This window comes from Helianthus annuus, chromosome 12 (genome assembly GCF_002127325.2).
Source record: "Helianthus annuus cultivar XRQ/B chromosome 12, HanXRQr2.0-SUNRISE, whole genome shotgun sequence".
NCBI classification, from domain to species: Eukaryota; Viridiplantae; Streptophyta; class Magnoliopsida; order Asterales; family Asteraceae; genus Helianthus; species Helianthus annuus.
Genome location: NC_035444.2, coordinates 59,656,357 through 59,678,843, shown reverse-complemented (window position 1 = coordinate 59,678,843; position 22,487 = coordinate 59,656,357). Strand labels below are relative to the sequence as shown.

Sequence of the window (22,487 nt, the reverse complement as noted above, 5' to 3'; positions counted from 1 at the left end):
GAAAATCCTAACTAAAAAAAAGTCACGTAGACTTTAGTTGTGGGGGGATTTTTGGTATCATATTCTAGAAATTAATATTAGAATATGAATCATCATCAATATGGAACAAAGGAAACATATCATCCATCATATTGACGTGAAGGAGGCAAGTGTTTGGTTGAATGGGCCGCACATGTAGAGACACAAGGATTTTTGTGGCAACCAATAACATAATTTTGGGCTTCATGGATCCACGAGTTGGGGAGCACATATCACGAATTATTAGCAGCCATTTTACAACACTTGTGGCTCTAAAAACTCTCACACAACAACTTTCATATCATCGATTACTTTGAGGGAAGCCCATTATCATTCATCAATTATTAGCAGCCATAAATTATTATCTTGGGCCCTAATGCAAAAGGTGGGCCGGTGGAATTTTGAGGATTATAATCATCGAATTAGGGGGAGCAGTTTTTATTATTTTTGGGGGTGAACCTCCATACGATCGGGAAGAGAATCATCATTATCACGAGTTTGGAAGGCAGCCGGCATAGGCAGACACGAGGTTCGAACAAAATCACGTGAGGGTTTCAAGGATCACAACCGACATGCGCGGCTAGTCTCTTCGGATTCACCCCGGTGTAGATGTTGTAAGATTTTTTAGGGTTTATGCATTAGTATTTTAATTTGGTTTTGTGACAAATTGTTTAGTATTTGAAACCTTGGATAAGTGTCTTGCATTTGTTTCGAATTCGTGAATTGTCGAACGATGATAAAGTTATGACTTTGCGAAATGGTTATGTGCAATTATGCCTTATCTTAGGTTAGGATTTACATGTCCGAGGTAATAAAGTGCATTGTGGTCCGTTGTCTATAACGTAGATAGCAATTGGCACCTAAGTTTCGTGATAGTAATCCGTTAATCACTACATGCAATTGAATCAGGTTAAAACATGTAGAACCCCTAGGTCTTGCAATTATCCAACCGGGTGTGATCCGTACTCTAGTTTCTTGTTTCAACTTTTTAGTTTAGTTTACAATTTTAGTTAATCACGCATTGTTTTAAGAATAACCTCCAATTGTCGGTTCACTCCGATTCATTTTCCAATCAAATAACTTTATAAAAATTAGCAAACTTCATAATCACATTGTACATTTTTTGTAAATAGTCTAACTAGTCGAACAGGTCGTGCGATACTGACCACATGCTCTTCATGGATACGATACTCGACTTACCCTAGCTACCTAGGTTAATTGGGTTTTTGACTGATCGGGACGACACGGTCACGCAAAAATGGCGCCGCTGCCGGGGAGCTAGTGCGCTTAGTATTTCATTGCTTGTTCGATTTTAGTTTAGTTTTTCTTTCTTGTATATTCGTGATTTTACTTTCGGTGGTCGAGTTTGTTTGTGCAAGTACATGTTTTGCAGGTATCATCTTTCAATATGAATTGGGTAGATGATGATCCGTGTGAGTGTTACGGAAGCGGAGAGCATTATTTAGAGGATTGCTCTGTCTTCTACGAAAAAGTTCAAGCAAACAAGGATCGGGAAGACTACCTCAGCGGATTGTATGAATATAGGAGGGCGGATTTTGAAGATTTCAATGGTCCATCCTCATATTATCCATATGATAATCCACCACCACCACATTATCAAGAGTACTACTATGAACCCGAATTGCCACATTTCTCAAGCTACCGGGAGGTGTATGATGATTATTATAATTAATACCCTCAACCGGCATACAAGGAACCTCAAGACTCAATAAGTTCCAAATTTGATGCCCTCATGAATGCTATGAGTGCCCTTACTAATTCACATCAAGCTCTTACTAATTCACATCAAGAGTTCAAAACCGAAATGAAGAAAAAGTTTGAAGTAAGAGATAAAGCTCATGAAGACTTGGCAAAGAAAGTGGGTCATCTCGCCGAAGAATTGGCTCAACTTAGACGAGACCAAGAGGTGTTGGCTAGTGGTACAGTGGTGGATGGTGATGTGGTGGAAGAGGTTATGGAACTTCCATATCAAGTAATTGAATGTTTGAACCGAGAGGAAGACATGACACCGCAAGACGAATCAGATTTGAAAGAAGCTCACGTTCATATTCATCCTTCTTCCAAACCTATCACTACAACCAACAAAGTTGGGAATGCGGGTTCGTGCATAAGGATTCGAAGGGTGGCGTTGCAAGACATTGGCTGTGTTGTTACGAAACGACCCCGAAGTTGTACCGTGCGTATGCCGAATATAATAAAAAGAGTATGGATTCGGCATGCTAATTACCGAGCGTATGTTGGAAACTCGGTAGGCAAATGTTCACTTAGACCACCATGAGAGACAAATCAGGTATGATTGTTGTAGAGTTTGTATTATTTTCGTTTTATTTTATTTTCTTAGTTAAATGAATGTTGTGGGTGTGTTCCCTATATAACCCTCACGAGACCTACTCGTCCTCCCGAGCTATCGGGTGGTTTAAAAGGGCTTGTTGCATAAGCTAAATGCAACCGTGATTCCTACGAAAGTGAGTTAGGTTTATTGTTATTGTAAATTATTTTTCCACATAAATCAAAGTGAATTAACATATGACTTGGTAATATTTTCATAAACGTGGTAGAACTAGGTAGCTAATAAATTTTAATGGTTGTGAGAAACATGCTTCTACAGAAGGGTTAACATTTGTAGATACATTATGTTCATGCGACGACCGCTTTCTTGAAGAGAAGAAGTGCACACGAGAAATGAGCTCAAAAATCAGGTGCATACGTTTCCTTTTACTTTTCATTTTTAGTTAGCAAATAAGTGGATAGTAAATTGTAGTTTATTTTCCGAGGTGAAATTTTGGGGAGGTTAACCGTGTCACATCCCTTGTGAAATTTAAAAACTCTAGTTCTTACACATTGTGGATAATGTTTACCTCAAGTGGGGGGATTTTTGGTATCATATTCTAGAAATTAATATTAGAATATGAATCATCATCAATATGGAACAAAGGAAACATATCATCCATCATATTGACGTGAAGGAGGCAAGTGTTTGGTTGATTGGGCCGTACATGTAGAGACACAAGGATTTTTGTGGCAGCCAATAACATAATTTTGGGCTTCATGGATCCACGAGTTGGGGAGCACATATCACGAATTATTAGCAGCCATTTTACAACACTTGTGGCTCTAAAAACTCTCACACAACAACTTTCATATCATCGATTACTTTGAGGGAAGCCCATTATCATTCATCAATTATTAGCAGCCATAAATTATTATCTTGGGCCCTAATGCAAAAGGTGGGCCAGTGGACTTTTGAGGATTATAATCATCGAATTAGGGGGGAGCAGTTTTTATTATTTTTGGGGGTGAACCTCCATACGATCGGGAAGAGAATCATCATTATCACGATTTTGGAAGGCAGCCGGCATAGGCAGACACGAAGTTCGAACAAAATCACGTGAGGGTTTCAAGGATCACAACCGACATGCGCGGCTAGTCTCTTCGGATTCACCCCGGTGTAGATGTTGTAAGATTTTTTAGGGTTTATGCATTTGTATTTTAATTTGGTTTTGTGACAAATTGTTTAGTATTTGAAACCTTGGATAATTGTCTTGCATTTGTTTCGAATTCGTGAATTGTCGAACGATGATAAAGTTATGACTTTGCGAAATGGTTATGTGCAATTATGCCTTATCTTAGGTTAGGATTTACATGTCCGAGGTAATAAAGTGCATTGTGGTCCGTTGTCTATGACGTAGATAGCAATTGGCACCTAAGTTTCGTGATAGTAATCCGTTAATCACTACATGCAATTGAATCAGGTTAAAACATATAGAACCCCTAGGTCTTGCAATTATCCAACCGGGTGTGATCCGTACTCTAGTTTCTTGTTTCAACTTTTTAGTTTAGTTTACAATTTTAGTTAATAACGCATTGTTTTAAGAATAACATCCAATTGTCGGTTCACTCCGATTCATTTTCCAATCAAATAAATTTATAAAAATTAGCAAACTTCATAATCACATTGTACATTTTTTGTAAATAGTCTAACTAGTCGAACAGGTCGTGCGATACTGACCACATGCTCTTCACTCGACTTACCCTAGCTACCTAGGTTAATTGGGTTTTTGACTGATCGGGACGACACGGTCACGTCATGCATGTGTGCATCGTTACAGATCCAAATCTGGTGATTGGGGTTCGGCTGAGTGATGGTAGTAGCAGCAACATTGTCTTTTCTAGACGATCCTTGAGAAGAGATGGGCGCTGAAGGGCAGTGGATGCTTCCATCATCATACATGTAAAGAGAGTGTGTGATAAGAAAAAGCTGGATTATAAGCTTCCGATGACCATAGTTTGTAGGAGATAAAGTGAACCCAAACTTATGGGAATTGTGTGTGTTTTTCTCAGCATTGGTGAAGGCTGTAAGTTGGTCGGCCATTGTGAGTGATAGCAGAAAAAAAAAACTAGACATGTTGTGTCTATCGGCTGCAAAGGATTGTGGGCCGCAGAAAATTGTGGGGCTGATGGCACTGGTAGGGCAGAGAAACCCTAGGCTCTGATACTAAGGGGCTATTTGGTAGCCTCTGAATGGTCGTTAAGAGGCTACCTCTTAATGGAACTGTTAAGAATTTTACCAATGAGAAGGTAGAAGAATGTGACATGTGATGATTTACCATTTAGAGGTTACCTCTTAACCATTCAGACTTGAGGTTACCTCTTATTCATTCAGAGGTTTTAAACCATTAAAATGTAGCATCTGAATGGTCATTAAGAGGCCACCAAACAGCCCCTAAGATAAACTTGGTAATGATTTGTATTATTATTGATAATCATAATAGGTATACAATATGGTCCTATATATAGACTATACATAGCATCATTAGAGTCGGCTATTAGTGTCTAGGGCCAGGCCCACAGTATACAAAGTTATCGACTAATATTGGCTAGTTGAATCGGTAAATCATCAAAGCAGCCGATTCAACTAACCGATACGATAAACTGTAAAATTAAAAGGAAAAAGTTTTATTTGAGTATTAAACCTATTATTTAAATAACATTTATTAAATTAACTATTTATGAAATTAAACAATAAGAAAAAAAATAAAATTCTTTGATTCCTCCTTTGACCTAGACTTTACATGCAAAGAAAAAAAATGAAATTCTTTGATTCCTCCTTTTACCTAGACTTTACATGCAAATTCTATTTATAAGTCTAGACCACCAACTGATTGAAGACAAGCATTCTATCCATCTCTTGGAACTAGATTCATAAGCAAAAGGTATGAACACTGATCTAGATCCTTTAAATTTGTTTCATTGTTTTGAATGAGGATCAATGCTATTAAGATGTTCATAACTATCAAATTTAAATTTGTTTCATTGTTTTGAACACTGATCTAGATCCTTTAAATTTGTTTCATTGTTTTGAATGAGGATCAAAACTATTATTATTAAGCTGAATAAAGCACTGAATTCTTCCAGATATATAGCAAAAAGATTAATGCTTTCAAATTTCATACTTCATTTTCCAGCATTTTCGTATCTATTTCACTTAAGGTGTCAGTTTCTAACACGAAAATAGTCATGTATAAAGTTGGGTCTAAATGGGGTCAGGTGACAATTTATTTGTTTAACAAGACTGCCAACCAATTTAGGATATGTTTACATATTCATTACAGCATGTCAATGGTCAACCCAATTGATCCCTTTAGATAAACGGGCTACACGGGTTACGTGGTTCTAAGTTCTTGTTTAGGGTTAAATCCTAACATGAATAAGTATAGAAATATGTTCGGTTCACTAATTTTAACTCGTCAACCTAATACAAAAGTTTTACGTGTATGGACGTCTTTGTTTGTTTTGTTCTCCATTTTTGTTCTCTCCAGGGGCGCAGCTTAAGAGGGGCCGGGGGCGTCCGACCCCCCGAACTTTTCACTCAGTAGTGTTATATAATGTAGTTCCGTATAAAATTTTTTGGGTATATATGTTTTCGACCCCCCCGATTCTATAGAAATTTTTGGGTATATACGTTTTCGACCCTCAGTCATCATTGTCAAGCTTCGCCACTGCTTCTCTCCACCTCCTTGCTACATAGATTACACTACATGAATGCATTAAGAGGTATATCTTTAAATCTTCTACAAAACTTGATCCTCATACGTTAGTTAGATTTTAAAATCTTAAGAAATTATTTCAAAAATACCTAGAAATTCTTTACCGATCATTTGTTCTTCGTATTTGACATAATAAATGACAAAACAACTTGGGAGTGGCTGATGACCATCTTTTGCATGGCAACCCCATGACCTTCCAAAGTGGATGTCATGAGTTCGAGTCTCGTCTTAAGCGATATTGTCCTGGGTTAAGTCAGGGGTTTTGCTACAATAGGCCTTCAGGAGGTGGGTTTTCTCTGAAACAGTGGCGGCCCAGGTCATCATCATCTGCGTTCTCATGCGTAGGTTGTCTTTTGCCGTTGGATTTACCCAAGTGATCAGGCTTTTATGTTTATTATTAAAAAAAATATTTATATCACGTCTCGCAATCATATCTCATATTTGATTATATCGTCTAAGTATATGTGATTTGTTATCTGACTTTGAATTTTAGAGTTAAGTTCACGTATAAACAGCCTAATCGTACAAAATGTATGAAAGGTATTAAAAAAAAAACGCGGTGACATTTTCGTAATTATTTGCTTGTAAGGTAATTATCAAAATTACTCTACAAATGATTTTGTAGGGTAATTTCGATCTTATAGGTAATTTTGTAAATGTTCTTGTATGATAATTTTAATCTTGTATGGTAATTTTGTAAAATGTTCTTGTAGGGTAATTTTAAAACTTACAGAGTAATTTTGATACACTTGTAGAGTAATTATGATACTCTAAAAAATTACCCTACAAGATCAAAATTATCTTACAAGATCAAAATTAGTATACAAGATCATTTGCAGGGTAATTATGATACTCTACAAAACATACTCTATAAGATCAAAATTACCCTACAAGAACATTTTACAAAATTACCCTACAACATCAAAGTTACCCTACAAGAACATTTTACAAAATTACTCTACACGATCAAAATTACCCTACAAGATAATTTGTACGGTAATTTTGATAATTACTATACGAGTAAATAATTACGAAAATCTCACTGCGTTTTTTTTACCTTTTCACCCTATTCGTACGTTTTGTATGATAAAGATATTTGTATTTGATCTATTGAATTTTATAACCACACAACTTATTTTGTGTTTTTGGTTTTGCCTTGTTTTCCTTGAATAAGAAATTTCTTTGAAAATGACCAAAAGGCCAATGTTGACCTCGAAATCGTATTTGAGAAACTGTGTGAAATCACATGTAATTCAATAGACAAAAATATCATATGATACATAATATATCACATATGCTTCTTACCCTTCATACATTTTAAAAAATTTCTTTGAAAATAACCAAAATGCCAATGTTGACCTCACTTCTCTCCTCAAAGAAATCATATTTGAGAAACTGTGTGAAATCACAGGTAATTCAATAGACAAAAATATCACATGATACATATATCACATCCTAATTGCTTCTTACTCAAGATGAAACGTTATTGAACAGAATAGTAAATCAGAAAACAATAAGAACTTGGCTAAGTACCCAAATTTTATTAATGTCAAGAAACTATCACAAAACTTGACCTCATACAATCCCTAATACCCAAAGCATGGTATTTATAATCTAAACACACCTATTAGATTATAACTAGGATTGCTAAAAATCTGTTTATTTTAGGACATGATAATTATAACTATAATTATCCACTCCTTAATTAGTTTCCTTGCCTTGCACGCAAATGAACATTTAACTCGAAATTTCCAACAATCACCCCCAGAATTTCAAACTCGTATCTGACAAGTATTCTACTCCAAGCTTTTCAGTCATCTCCTTGAACTTGATCTTCCCAAGAGCCTTCGTCAAAATATTCGCCTTTTGATCAATGCCACCAACATGCTCGACCATGGTATCTTCACGATCAACACATTCCCGAATGTAGTGAAGCTGAGATTTAATGTGTTTATTTCTTCCATGGAAAACCGGGTTTTTCACGAGAGCTATCGCCGAAGTATTATCAACATGTAACACCGTCGCTTGAATTTTCTTGTCGAGTAATTCACCAATCAATTCTTTTAGCCAAACCACCTGACACGCGGCTGCACTAGCCGCCATATACTCCGCCTCACACGATGATAAAGCAACTGTACTTTGCTTTTGAGAACGCCAGGTAATTGGGGAAGATCCAAAATAAAAACACGTGTCCCGTAGTACTTCCATCGTCCGAATCTATGTTGTGACTACTATCGTTGTAACCGACCAACATATTTTCTCCTCGAGTATAGGTAATGCCATAACTAAAAATACCTTTTAAGTAGCGAAGAATTTGCTTGATGAGAGCTATATGAGATTGCTTCGGGCGTTGCATGTACCAACTGGCTACTCCGACATAAAACACCAAATCTGGTCGAGTCTGTAAAGGGTACTGGAGACACCCAACAATCTTTCGATATCTCGTTGCATCAAAATCTTCTTCGTCTTCAAATTTAGAAACTTTCATGTTCGGGTCTATGGGAACATTAGTAGGATTGCAGCTAATCATACCGACGTCTGTCAATATTTTCTTTGCATAAGCCTCTTGTTTAATTTCTATCCCGTCCTTGCTCTGCGACACTTCAATTCCGAGATAATAAGTAAGCTTTCCCAAATCCGACATTTCAAAGTTCTTAGCCATCTCGCGCTTAAACTCCATAATAAATTTCAATCAAATTTGAACCCGTCACAATTAAATCATCCACGTACACGCCGATGAATAAGACGTTCGTTCCAACGGTTCTTCTGTATACGGCTTGTTCTTGCGAGCACCTGTGAAATTTCATATATAATAAAATATTATTTAATTTCGTATTCCACGCATGTGGAGCTTGCCTTAACCCGTATAACACCTTCAATAATTTATAAACTTTATCTTCCTCGCCTTTTTTAACGAACCCTTTCGGTTGAACGACATAAACTTCTTCTTTTAATTCGCTATGTAGGAACGCGGATTTAACATCTAGATAATATAATTCCCAACCTTCATTCGCTACGAGAGATAAAAGTAAGCGAACTGTTTCGAGTCGAGCAACTGGCGCGAACACTTCGTCAAAATCGACTCTGGGTTGCTGAACATAACCCTTCGCCACGAGTCTAGCCTTGTGTTTATTTAGTGATCCATCCGCGTTTCTTTTAACCTTGTAAACCCACTTCAGACTAATCGCTTTTGCATCAGACGGTAACTCGGTCAACGACCAGGTATTGTTTTTATTTATTGATTCGATTTCTGCGCGCATTGCTTTCATCCACTCCGGTTTATTTTTGGCATCATTAAAATAAGTCGGTTCGTCATCTGCAAGAAATAAATAATCTTCATCAATAGTGCACGAATTTAAAACATAATTGTTAAACCGTATCGAGGTAACCGCGTTTCGATTCAATCTACAAACAACTGGCTCGGGCGACGCAAAAATATTTTCTTCAGCGTTGCTACTATTCTCGCCATTTGATCTGCTACTTTTTGGAGCCGTATGGGCCTGTTCACGTTCCATTGGGCTTTGGTGAGGTGGGCCGGCAGCTGGGCTCTGCTGAACACATTTACGTGACCCAACAGTTTGCGTCACTGCTGCTGGGTTTGATAGTTGCACTTCCTTGTTTATTGGGCCAATAAATAAATTGGTATTTACTAATGGTGAGTCGTTGGTCAAAGCAGTTTCGCCATAATTATTACTAGTATTTTTAGAATTATAATTTGATGCAAAATAGGACCCACTAAATTCGGTATTCACGGTCCCATCTCCGGTGTCAATTATACCATTAAAGTCAACCCAAAACATACCTGATTCGCGAGACTCTTCGTCATTATAAACATTATTTTTTTCCCAATTCCAACCACGTGTTTCATCAAACCCCGTATCCCCGTCTCGACCCACTACAATTCTTCGAGTTGTCAGATTGTATAAACGATACCCTCCCGAACCTTTTTCGCTTCCAAGATAAACTAAATGAGTTAAACAATCGATTAATTTTGGAAGATGTTCGCCAACAATTTTCAAATAAGCGGCACATCCGAAAACCTTAAGAAATTGAAGATCTGGTTTCTTTCCATTTAACATCTTGTACGGTGTTTTGTCTTCGTGTAAAGCTCGTGTTGGATTTTTATTTATTAAATTGGTTGAGTGCCTCACCACCTCCCCCCACATAAAATTATAAACTTGTCGCGCTTTTAATATACTTCGAGTCATCTCCATTAAGGACGGTTTCGCCTCTCCATCACCCCGTTTTGTGAGGTGAATATGGAGCTGTTAAGTGTCAAATAATCCCTTCATTTTCACAAAACCGATTGAACTCATGAGATGTAAATTCTCCCCCTCGATCGGTTCGAAATATTTTGATTTTTCTACTAACTTCCACTTCCACCGTGACTTTACACTTTTTGAAGGTTTCAAACGCATCACTTTTTTCATTCAAAAAAAAAGTCCACATGAAACGTGAAAAAACATCAACTAAGACAAATACATACCTATTTCCCACTATTGTGCTTGGAGAAATTGGACCGCATAAGTCTCCAGGAATAAGTTCCAAGGCACGCGTTGCCTGGAACGACGCCGTCTTCGGAAAAGATTGTCTCGTATGCTTCCCGACTAAGCACGAATCACATATTTGATTTTCATGATTGATTTTTGGCATCCTCACGACCATATCTTTATTCACCATTTGTTTTATGAACTCGAAATTTAGGTGACCAAGTCTCGCGTGCCATAACCAATTTTCATTATCAACCTGAGCTTTCAAACAAACGAGTTTTCCAACTTTTAATTTAATCATATAAAGACGATTTTGATCGAGTGCTTTACCCACAAAAAAAACATTCATTAGTACCTTGCCTTGAGCGTCACGCATTAATAAATAATCGTCTTTCATACGAATATCACATCCACACTCCGTTGCTTGACCGAGACTAATTATATTACTACGTAAACTAGGAATATAATAAATATCGGTTATTAACCTTTGCTCCCACGTTTTACCCAATAGTAATATAGACCCTTTCCTGCATATTTCGACTTGAGAACCATACCCGAATTTAACTTTGCCACCAACACCCTTATTAATTCATAGAAAAAAAGATATATTACCCGTCATATGGTTGCTCGCGCCGTTATCCAAATACCACAAGTCTTTTTCTTCTGAACCGTTCTCGTAATTTTTTGGAATGACCTTTTCTTCATTCAAGTAAACGATTTCTTGAACATCTTGCACCATAAACAAAGACGGGTCAATTTCTTCCGCATCGATCAAGTTTGCTTGTTTCTCTTTCTTTCGCTCTGGACATCTCGAAACAAAGTGACCGAACTTGTCATATCGAAAACATTGAACCTTCGAATAATCCTTCTTTCCTTGTTGTTTATCCCTTCGTTGGACCCGTCTTATGACCCGCGGTTTTGACCAGATTGGTTTCGATCGCGTCCACCACCACCACGTCCACGGTTCGAGCCTTTCCCGCGCCCCTTACTCGAATCGCGTGGAGTCTGTCTAGACCTTGAAGAGGCATTAGAATTATTAAACATAAATTTCGTTTGTGTACCTTGATTATCCGACTACAATTCTTCTTCTTTTATGCGTTCTTCATACGCCTTCATTCGACCAACAACATCGTCGAATGCAACTGTTTTTAGATCCACAAGTTGCTCAAACAACAAAACAATCGCCATATTGTTTTTCTTTACATCGGTTTCAGTTCCGGGTTCGATGGTCTCCCACACGCCATGAACGTTAAAAATCGCGTGAATACGCAACACCCAAATAGTATAATTAACCTTATTCAACATCGGGCATTGAAGTGATATTGAATTTGAAACCGATTTCTCGGTATTCGAGCCGCCACTGCCTTCGCTTTGAACCATATTTTTCTTTCGTCGACTAAACGTATGAGAAAACGAACCCGGTATAACTGGTTCACTTTGTTCCAGTCTACACATTTAAATCTGAGTTCCAGACCGAACACGAACCCGAATAAACAAAGCTAAATTTTGTCTTGAATTTAAAAATCCAAAAAAAAAAAAAAAAAAAAAAAAAAACTTCTAAGTTTGTTTGTGTATTGTTCTCGTACAACACAACCAGCACCACAATTATTGGACTTATTTTTATATGGGCTCCAAAACAAAAATAAAATCTATCCAATAAAACCTTATTGTTTCGCTACTGACGTCCAAAAGAAAACACCACCATATCACGTGTTGTTCTCTGAGCAATTTTCCGGTCGACCCTTCTTCACTCCGAATCTCCGATCGAACACGATTGCCTCCTGTCTTCGATTTTAAAGAGCTTTGCACGATGACTGGCTTACCAATTCTGAACACATTCTTGGTCGGCTTCCTTCTCGTTATCAAGCTGCTACTAGTTGATGATTAATCCGATGAAGAAACTGCCGTTTGGATAACCACGATTCTGAGCTCAATCGCAGGTTCTAACTTCTCTGTTATTTAAATTCTAGATTCGCTCTGATACCAATTCAAGATTGATTTCTCGGCAGCGACAACCTTCCTCGTTGCAGCTTACCAAGTCGATCCCAACCCCTTGGTTTGCAGGTTGTTGAATCAAAAACCCCAGGTATGCTCTGATACCACTTCAAGATGACTCGGTATTGAACGGAATAGTAAATCGGAAAAAAAAAAAAATAAGAACTTGGCTAAGCACCAAATTTTATTAATGTCAAGAAACTATCATAAAACTTACCTCATGCAATCCCTAATACCTAATATGGTATTTATAATCTAAACACACCAATTAGATTATAACTAAGATTGCTAAAAATCTATTTATTTTAGGACATGATCTCCTTAATTAGTTTTCTTGCCTGCAATGGAACATTTAATTCGAAATTTCCAACAATCACCCCCGGAATTTCGAACTCGTATCTGACAAGTTCAAAATTACCCTACAAGAACATTTTACAAAATTACCCTGCAAGATCATTTGTACGGTAATCGTATTTGAGAAACTCTATGAAATCACATGTAATTCAATAGACAAAAATAACACATGATACATAATATATCACATCCTAAATGCTTCTAACCCTTCGTACACTTTAAGAAATTTCTTTGAGTTGCTGTTAAAAAAAAAAAAAAAAAAAAGAAATTTCTTTGAAAAGGACCAAAAGCCCAATGTTGACCTCACTTCTCTAGTCAAAGAAATTGTATTGAGAAACTGTGTGAAATCACATGTAATTCAATAGACAAAAATATCACATGATACATGTATCACATCCTAAATGCTTCTTACCCTTCGTACATTTGAATTTTATTTTAATTGGTTTTGAGATAATAATAACACTATTCTATATCATATGTTCATTTCAGAAAGATTCGATTTCGGTATTCAATTTATGTAAAATTTCCGACGAGTGTGATCCAATAGAAGAAGATGAAGAAATCCACACATACTACTATAATTTTCATCGTGTTGATCGCACTAGTATCTAAATCAAACGGGGACGCTAGAGCCAAAATAATAAAAACGCAATGTACTAAAACCTTAGGCGACAACGAAGAACTATTTACCAAAAACTATATCCGTGCATTGGAAATAATTGGTGCACAAATTCAAACTTCACATAACGTAACAACAGCGGTGGGAACTGGCCCGAACAAAAACTATGTTATGGCCGAATGCTATGGTGATCTTTCTTCACTAGATTGTGTCTTATGCTATGCCCAGATGCGTACTTCTTTTCCAGGATGCTACCCTGGGAGCGGTGGACGCATTTATCTTGACGGTTGCTTTTTACGACTCCAAAATTATAGCTTCTTCGAGGAGTATACAAGCCCGATTGATACCACTATATGTGGGAATACGACAAGAAAGAGTTCATTGTTTCAAGAGTCAACAAGTCGGGCAGTGGTCAATGCTGTATCAAGTGCGTTAAGAAACAATGACTACTTTGCTATGGAAGAAATGTTAGGGTCGGTTCCTAATGATTTGAGCGTGTATGTGTTGGCGGAATGTTGGAAGACTTTGAGCCCGAATTCTTGTAAGGCGTGTTTGAAAAATGCATCGATGTCGATAACAAAGTGTTTACCGTGGTCCGAGGGTCGTGTTTTGAACACGGGGTGTTTCATGAGGTATTCGGATACCAACTTTCTCAATCTTGTGCCAGTCACAAGGAGCTCTAGCAATAGAGGTAACCATAAGTATATTAAATGTGAAAAAAATAGAGTTAAATGTCATTTTAGTCCATGTAGTTTGGGCCATTTTGCCAATTTAGTCCAAAGGTTTCATTTTTTGCTTGTGGGTCCAAAAAGGTTTCACCGTTGCCATTTTAGTCAATTGGGTTAACTTCATCCATTATTTCTGTTAACGAGAAGGGCAATTCGGTCATTTTATATGGCCGAATTGTCCTTCTAGTTAACAGAATTACATATAAAATGACCGAATTGCCCTTCTCGTTAACAAAAAAATGGATGAAGTTAACCTTGTGGACTAAAATGGCAACGGTGAAACCTTTTTGGACCCACATGTGAAAAATGAAACCTTTGGACTAAACTGACAAAATGACACAAACCACGGGGACTAAAATGACATTTAACTCAAAAAAATAACTAAAATAACATAAACAAGGGTTAGAAATGATTTTCCAGTAAATTTGTATTTATGAGATGTTGATGTATTGGCAGGGAGGATAATAGCTATTGTGGCTTGTGTTAGTTCTGTGACAGTTATTACAGCTGCTTTAATGATTGTTGTATATATCAGGAAAAGCAGATATATACAACACAGGAGAACAGGTATACAACATTTTTATCAAAAAACATGTTCTGCAAATCCATGAAACAAGCAACTGATTGTTTACAATTTCCAGCTTCTTATGATGCCAACAAACTAGCGAAGAATCTTAACGACAGCGGCTTGAATTTCAAATACTCAACCGTCGAAAAAGCTACACGACACTGGGATTACTCTAATAAGCTTGGACAAGGAGGATTCGGGACCGTCTACAAGGTTATATATACCCTATAGTACAAACACATAAAATAACAAGCACTTTTCGGTAACTAATGTAAACAATGAAACTTGTCTCAGGGGGTCCTTACAGACGGACGAGAAATAGCTGTGAAGAGGCTCTTCTTCAACTACAAATTCAGAGTGGCAGATTTCTATAATGAAATTAATATAATTAGGAGTGTTCAACATAAAAATCTGATTAGGTTATTAGGATGCAGTTGTTCAGGGCCCGAAAGCATTCTTATATATGAATATATGCCCAACAAGAGCCTTGACTTCTTCATTTTTGGTATGTTCTAAAAACATTAACATAATATATCTTATAGAGTAAAGTACACGGATGGTCCTTATAGTTTATCAAAATTTTGGATTTGGTCCCTAGCTTTCTAAAAGTACACGAATGGTCCCTGTGGTTTGCACTTTGTAACACATTTAGTCCCTAGCCAACAAATCTAAGGGTTTCAGTAGGTCTAAGTTAAGGACTACGTGTGTTACAAAGTGCAAACCACGAGGACGAAACGCATTACAAAATGCATAGCGCAGGGACCATTCGTGAACTTTTGAAAAGCTAGGGACTAAATCTAAAATTTAGCACAGGGACCATCCGTGTACTTTACTCTACCTTATATTTAGTTATGAATTGGTCTATTTGAATCATGTAAGATCTCAAACGGGTCAAGTAAGAAAATTTACCTAAAAGGAGAATGCGTCTAACAGGTTGAAAGTCACCCAAGGTTTAATTCTAATGCAAACGAACTCCTTAATCATTTTTGTAAATACATTTTTTTTAAACTGTAAATGTATATGGTTTTTATTAAAAAAAATATATAATGCATTAATTATCTAAAGGAAAATTTATAGAACGAACACATCACCCATTCACTATGAAATCACTAATCTGGTAATTATGAATTTGTACAGATAAAATAAAAGGCAAGGAAATAGGCTGGGAGAAGAGATTTGAGATTGTTATTGGTATAGCAGAAGGCCTGGTTTACCTTCATGAGAATACTCACCACCGGATTATTCACAGGGATATTAAAGCTGCTAACATCTTATTAGACTTTAGGCTTCGTCCCAAAATAGCCGATTTCGGGCTTGCCAGGTCTTTTCAAGACGATAAAAGCCACATCAGCACCGGCATTGCAGGAACACTGTAAGTATCCGATACCTTCTTTTAGTTGATTATATCTTCATTCAGGTTATTTTAGATATTAAAAACCTCACATATATAATCTACTATTTTCTTTTTCTTTTGTATTTAGCGGGTATATGGCTCCAGAATACTTAGCCCATGGTCAGTTAACCGAAAAGGCAGATGTCTATAGCTTTGGTATTCTAATTCTGGAGGTGGTCACTGGAATGGAAAGCAACAGAAGCAAAACCACTGAGTTTACCGACGACAGCTTACTGTCTACTGTAAGTATATTATACACTTTACCGCGCACATAATTACTCGTTTCCATTTCTAGAAAGTTTTCAAGTCAGTTGAGTTATTATTTCTGCTATGACTATATAATTACTCGTTTCCTTTTGTGATACAACTTCGAGCGAGTAATCAAACAAAGCGAGCATCTATTAAAGTATTTCGACTGTGATATTTGTGGATGAACAGGCATGGAAGCATTTCAAGCAAGGTACAGTGGAAGAAATATTCGACACAAATCTAATGATGCACATGTATCCTAACATAAATTTTCAAAAAGAGGTCATTAAAGTGGTACATATAGCACTTCTTTGCACCCAAGAAGCTCTATCTTTAAGACCATCCATGTCAACAGCACTAAAGATGTTAGCAAAAGATGATTACCCATTACCCGCCCCTTCTAATCCCCCTTTTATAGACGAATTAACCATGGAACTTAACAACATTACACAAAGTACAAGCTTTTGATTTCTTAAAAGTAGTCAACATGTCTTTGAATACTTGTAAGTTGTAACACATACGTACGATTTGTACATTATAATTTATAAGATATGGGATTGTATACTTGTAACACATACGCATGTCTTTGAATACTTGTCAACCCGTTTGATCAAATTGACCTATTAATTATTTTGTGATGAAAACCATTATTTGCTCCTCGTACAAATTATTATTGCGGGCTTCTTTATCGTGTAGCAACCAAGTTTCCCATGAGTCCTCCCCCGACTTCAAAATGTTTAGCACTTGAAAATCCTGCTTTCAAAGCGAGATGCTCTAACTCCTCACCTATTAGTACAAGAATTATTTGCAGGCAATTGAGTATATTAGTCACACTGTAACTAGTACGAAACCTACAAGTATCACCGTGTAATTAGAATGGTATCTTAGGATCTGTAGCTCGTATATAGAGAACTCTTTCAATAAAAATAAAATGTGAATGACTACTACAATACCAAAGGACGTTCGGATAATTTTGGTCCAATTCTTTTCTGTCATAAACATTTTCATTTTGTGAATCGTTTTTATAGAGCATGAAAAGAAGCAAAGATGGAATTTTGAATCCTCGAAGAAAATGGTAAAGAAAATTGAACATTTACAATATTGAAGAAAATGTTATATTTTAATCTATGATGACAAAAAAATAATGCAAACGTCGCTAAAATTTCACTATCGGGTTCACTATGTAATTTATGAAGTATATCACATTATTATGTGTTATCTAATAAATTTAGAAAATATATTTAAAAGATGAGGATATAAAAGGAAAGATGAAGATAGGTCCTTATAGGTGCAAATGGTAAGTTTTTCTAATGATGACCAAATGATGATATCGTCATTATTCTGTTTTTCTATATATTAAGATAAAGATTGGACGAAATTGCCACATATTAACGATAAGAACGAACCTGTTAAAAATTCTTGAATTGAGCTCTTTAGGTATCGATATTCCTCTGCAAGACCATAACCAGCTGCTACAGGCACAACGATATTGTCTATCATCCAACCCTGCCACAAAAGTCAAAAACTTTGTATTACGGCTAGTGAAGTGACTATCCGAAAAATAAATCAATATAAAAAATGGAGAAAAGTGCCCAGATAGTCCCTCTGATTTGCCCAGATTTCACCTATAGTCCCTACATTTTTAAAATTGCAGCTATAGTCCCCAAGTTTTGCAAATTAGTTCTCGGATAGGCCCTAGCGCGGATGGGGGTTAGTTTGTCCAGTTAAGTGGGTGTGAAATGACTAAAAGGCCCTTTCCCTCCCCTTTCTCTCTGTCTCCTTGTCTGCACACCTTCAAACCTCACACCACCCCAAATCCAAACCACCACAACCAAATCCGTCGTCCCCGGAAAAAGAACCACCAAACCACCGCCACTCCATCACCCCTACCCACCCATACCCTCACCGGATTTCACTTTGTTGTTACTGAAGAGGTATCAAATCGCATGTTATTGCAGTTATTTTTTTGACATTTTTGTGTTATATAGTGTTTATTATTTCTGCAAGTAATTACTTCGGTTATATTGATTTCACACTATTGTTACTGTAGAGATAACGTTTCTGTGTGATATAGTGTTGTCACAGATTAAAATATAACATATTCTTCAATTTGCAAAACTCGGGGACTATAGCTGCAACAAAGATATGAAGTAAAAATTGGCATAACATAAACCAAACCTGAATAGATGTCCTAAGTTCATCGGTGCTTTTGTTAAAATCAAGGATTGATGCTTTCGACCCTGGTTTTAAAACTCGATACACCTCCTTCAATGCCTTATATTTGTCGATTACATTTCTTAGCCCATAGCCCATCGTAATTGCATCAAAATAACAATCAGAAAATGGCAAATCAAGTGCATCACCTTCTACCCACCTACAAGGCATAATGTAATCACCGATAAGCCATAAACCATACAATATAGAGTTAAATGCCATTTTAGTCCTTGTGGTTTGAGTCATTTTGCCAATTTAGCCCAAAGGTTTCTTTTTTGTCTGTGGGTCCAAAAAGGTTTCACCGTTGCCATTTTAGTCCACTGGGTTAACTTCATCCATTTTTTGTTAACGAGAAGGGCAATTCGGTCATTTTATATGGCCGAATTCCCTTCTAGTTAACAAAATTACATATAAAATGACCGAATTGCCCTTCTCGTTAACAGAAGAAATAGATTAAGTTAACCCAGTGGACTAAAATGGCAACGTTGAAACCTTTTTGGACCCACAGGCGAAAAATGAAACATTTGGACTAAACCGGCAAAATGGCCCAAACCACAGGGACTAAAATGGCATTTAACTCTACAATTTAAAAGTGGCAAAATGAACAGGTTGGGTAACAGGTCGGATTGCGAAACATTTTTTCTGAATTCCAACATTTCTTTTCTATCAATAATTAGTGTGTCAAATATGATAATAAACTTACATTATTTCAATACTAATAGAACATTTTAACTTTTTGAATAAAATGATTTTTGGAGGTTTTATGCGTTAGGGTTTAGACTCATTTGACCCGTTTCCTATTAAGCTAACTTATTTGGTTTTAACATTTGACCCCTTGTAAAAAAAATAGGATTGACCCATTCACAAGTAAATGGGTTAAAATTTCCACCAATGATACAGTTACTAAATGTACCAATGCTCACTTAAGGTTGCGGTAGCAGGCTTTTGACTGCATCTTCTGCCGAGATGAAGCTACGACTAGTTGTTCTCTTGAAAAGTCAAGGCCAGTAACCTGCAAAGTGTGGGAAATGGATAGATTATTGGGGCCATTATTGGTAATTCACATTCATATATGTCATGATAACAACTAGAATAGCTTGTATATCATCGGATTATATGGCTGCCTCATCTGAGATTGCTTTTTACTTTTTTAGGATTGCTTATGTGCTTGTTGTTTTTTGAAGTAATAAGTAATTTGGAATAGCAACTTGTATCTGTTTATAAAAGCTGCTTATTTCACTCATAGATAATCAATCAGTTTGGAACCAGTGTCGTAAAAATTGAGATTATCGGTGGTATACCGATTAAATTTCCCCTAGTCAGACCTAAAATCGGTAATCGGTCAATTCCCGGTCAAAAACTTTGAAGTATTTGAAAATTTATTTTTATCAATCCAATCCAATTAATAAGTTTTAGAAAATTATATATAAGATTTTGAAAATTTTTGTGGTGTGTGTGTGTATACATATATATAAGTTGGAAAAATTACATATAAAATGCCAATCCGATTAATCGCTAGCCAGTACCCCACAGCCCGACTAGCGCCTAAAGATTTCTACAACCATGTGTATTGTATCACAATAAATGTATTAAGTAGTTTTAATAAGCAGTTAGCAGTCCCAAACACCCCCTAAGTTACAAACAACATAATAAGGAGACATAAAAGAGTTAATAACCAACCTGACCATCAACTCCAACCTTTGGAGACAAAAGAAATGCCAAATCCCCACTTCCACAACACAAATCCAATACATTACTCCCTTCTTTTGCCCTAATTTCCAAAATCAATACAATAAATACATTCATATATTCGATTCTGAGATGCATTACAAGATTACAATCATCATATTTAGTTAGGGATGTAAACGAACCGAACAGAGCCCTGTTCATGTTCGGTCGATTAACATTGAACTTGTTCAAGAATGGTGTACGAACACATATCGAACAAAAACTCATGTTCGTGTCCGTTCATTAAGAATTGAACTTGTTCACCAACATATACCATTTTAGAAAAATAAATAAAAACATCGTTATTAATCTTAAAACAAGGGCAAAAGTTAGACATAATAAGCATAAAGATAATTATCCCAATATAATGTTTAATAAACAAACCAAACGACCATGAACAAACGTAAACGAACATATTACCGAAAGCGACCTTTGCTGACTGAACATAAAAAAATAATAAAATAAAACAAAACAATCTCTATGTAAATTACCTGTTTATTAATAAATAATAAAATAAACAAAACAAAACAAAACAAACGACACGAACAGAAGTAAACGAACATATTACCGATTGTTCGTGTTTGTTCATTTAATTAAGCGAAATTTAATGATTAGATTGAAATTGTGGAACAGGAAATTAAGGATTAAATGGTTACCCACTCCAATCAACAGCCATTCGCTTCCAAATCCTATGTTGGCCCAAACTCAACACGTCATTCAACTGTAAAATAATAATGGTAATGGTGAGTGAATTTTGGAAAAATGGAATAAAACAAGATGGAGGATTATGCGTACGTTATCGTAAACAGGAGCGATGCGGCTAAAAAGCGCTTGGCGGTCGGCGGAGGCGACAATTCGCTGCTGCTGCCGTCGTCGTCTCGGGTGTCCGGCAACCGGTGAGAATGAGAATTGAAGCAGTGATGTCATTGTTACATGGTGAGGTTTTCGTATAGGTGGATAATGTTTGTTTTCAGGGGATTAGGTGTAACTGAAATTGAAATATATTATTTTTAATATTTTATCAAGGGAAAATGATGAAAATATAGACGACGTTTATCTTTCAAGGTTCAAGTTCAAGTTACCATTTTGTGTGTTGTGGGTCTTTTTAGAAGTTTTTTACCTTTTTTATAATTAGGATCCTTTGTATTTGATTCTAATACTATCAATTAAATTAATAAAATAAACATTCATTTTCGGTAAATGTACTAATTAATCAATATTTGCCAGCTAAAACGGCTAGAATTTAATTGATTTTCAGTAATAGTTGACAAAAATGATTTGCCAACTAAAACGGCTAGAATTTAACGGGCATAAAAAAACCTTAGAAGAGTACAATGAGATCCAAAAAACAATCAAAATTGTACACGTGTAAATCGGTAGCTGAATTCAGCCGACAGATGAAAAGTACGGACTAAATCCTAGGCGCTAGCTAAATTAGGCATGCTTTACACGTGTGTGTCAATCTAAATGGCTATTATCTGACCACTTTGTATATCACCATGAGTTTATATACCGGTTAAGCCCTGGTTGTTTGAGCCGGTGGATCCTACTTGTCATCTCCGTTGAAAGTCAATGTCTATTTTGTTAATTGTGTCAATCAGCATGTCTATTTTGGTTAATTTTTATATTATTAGTTACTTGTAAATCGCTTTCGGCAAACGAGAGAGACGATAAGACTTCACGGTAGCCACAAAATATCTCGTGAAGTTGAATCGTCCCTGGATATACAATTCATGGGAAGGTTTCGAGTATAAGTTTAGTTGTATGTCGTGCTTTTGGATTAGGAAAAGTGGGATCATAGATTGGTAGAGTTCTTGAATGAAAATACTATGTTAAAATATAAAAATATGTTTTCTTGAAGATAATAAACTTTTAAGATGGAAACAAACATGTTTTTCAGTCATTATTGTTAGAGAGTTAAAAAGAGGAATCCCTTTAAAAATTTGTGTACATTAGAAATTTAAAGTAACCATCCAAATGAGTTTCTATAATAAAGTTAAAGTAGGCAACCAAATGAATTACATATATATTTATATTATATAACCATTATGAATCGGCATTTC

The 22,487-nt window shown here is 36.2% G+C and overlaps 3 protein-coding genes across 6 annotated transcripts; 1 reads left to right on the top strand and 2 right to left on the bottom strand.

Annotated features, from left to right (window-relative positions):
* Nucleotides 1–8,199: 8,199 nt before the first annotated feature.
* Nucleotides 8,200–8,748, bottom strand: LOC110892943 (uncharacterized mitochondrial protein AtMg00810-like). The gene has a single exon (XM_022140073.1). It carries the CDS (start codon nt 8,746–8,748, stop codon nt 8,200–8,202), a length of 549 nt encoding a protein of 182 aa, XP_021995765.1.
* A 3,487-nt stretch (nt 8,749–12,235) lies between these two features.
* LOC110895053 (cysteine-rich receptor-like protein kinase 2) lies at nt 12,236–17,057 on the top strand. Of its 4 annotated transcripts, none has more exons than XM_022142313.2 (9): nt 12,261–12,516; nt 12,586–12,662; nt 13,415–14,235; nt 14,729–14,839; nt 14,914–15,053; nt 15,135–15,345; nt 15,978–16,212; nt 16,322–16,475; nt 16,672–17,057. In XM_022142313.2, the coding sequence occupies exons 3-9, from the start codon at nt 13,479–13,481 to the stop codon at nt 16,948–16,950; spliced, it is 1,887 nt and encodes a 628-aa protein (XP_021998005.1). In that variant the 5' UTR covers nt 12,261–12,516; nt 12,586–12,662; nt 13,415–13,478; the 3' UTR covers nt 16,951–17,057. The 4 variants fall into 4 exon arrangements, with proteins under 4 accessions (XP_035836478.1, XP_021998005.1, XP_035836479.1 ...); XM_035980586.1 differs by having other exon boundaries at nt 12,262–12,516; nt 13,773–14,235; XM_035980585.1 differs by having other exon boundaries at nt 12,236–12,662.
* Nucleotides 16,928–21,418, bottom strand: LOC110895055 (2-phytyl-1,4-beta-naphthoquinone methyltransferase, chloroplastic). Its single transcript, XM_022142315.2, has 7 exons — nt 21,220–21,418; nt 21,081–21,145; nt 20,377–20,467; nt 19,620–19,708; nt 18,661–18,856; nt 17,889–17,988; nt 16,928–17,268 (listed from the first exon to the last, which is right to left on the bottom strand). Exons 1-7 carry the CDS (start codon nt 21,349–21,351, stop codon nt 17,168–17,170), a joined length of 774 nt encoding a protein of 257 aa, XP_021998007.1. The 5' UTR covers nt 21,352–21,418; the 3' UTR covers nt 16,928–17,167.
* Between the last annotated feature and the right edge of the window lie 1,069 nt (nt 21,419–22,487).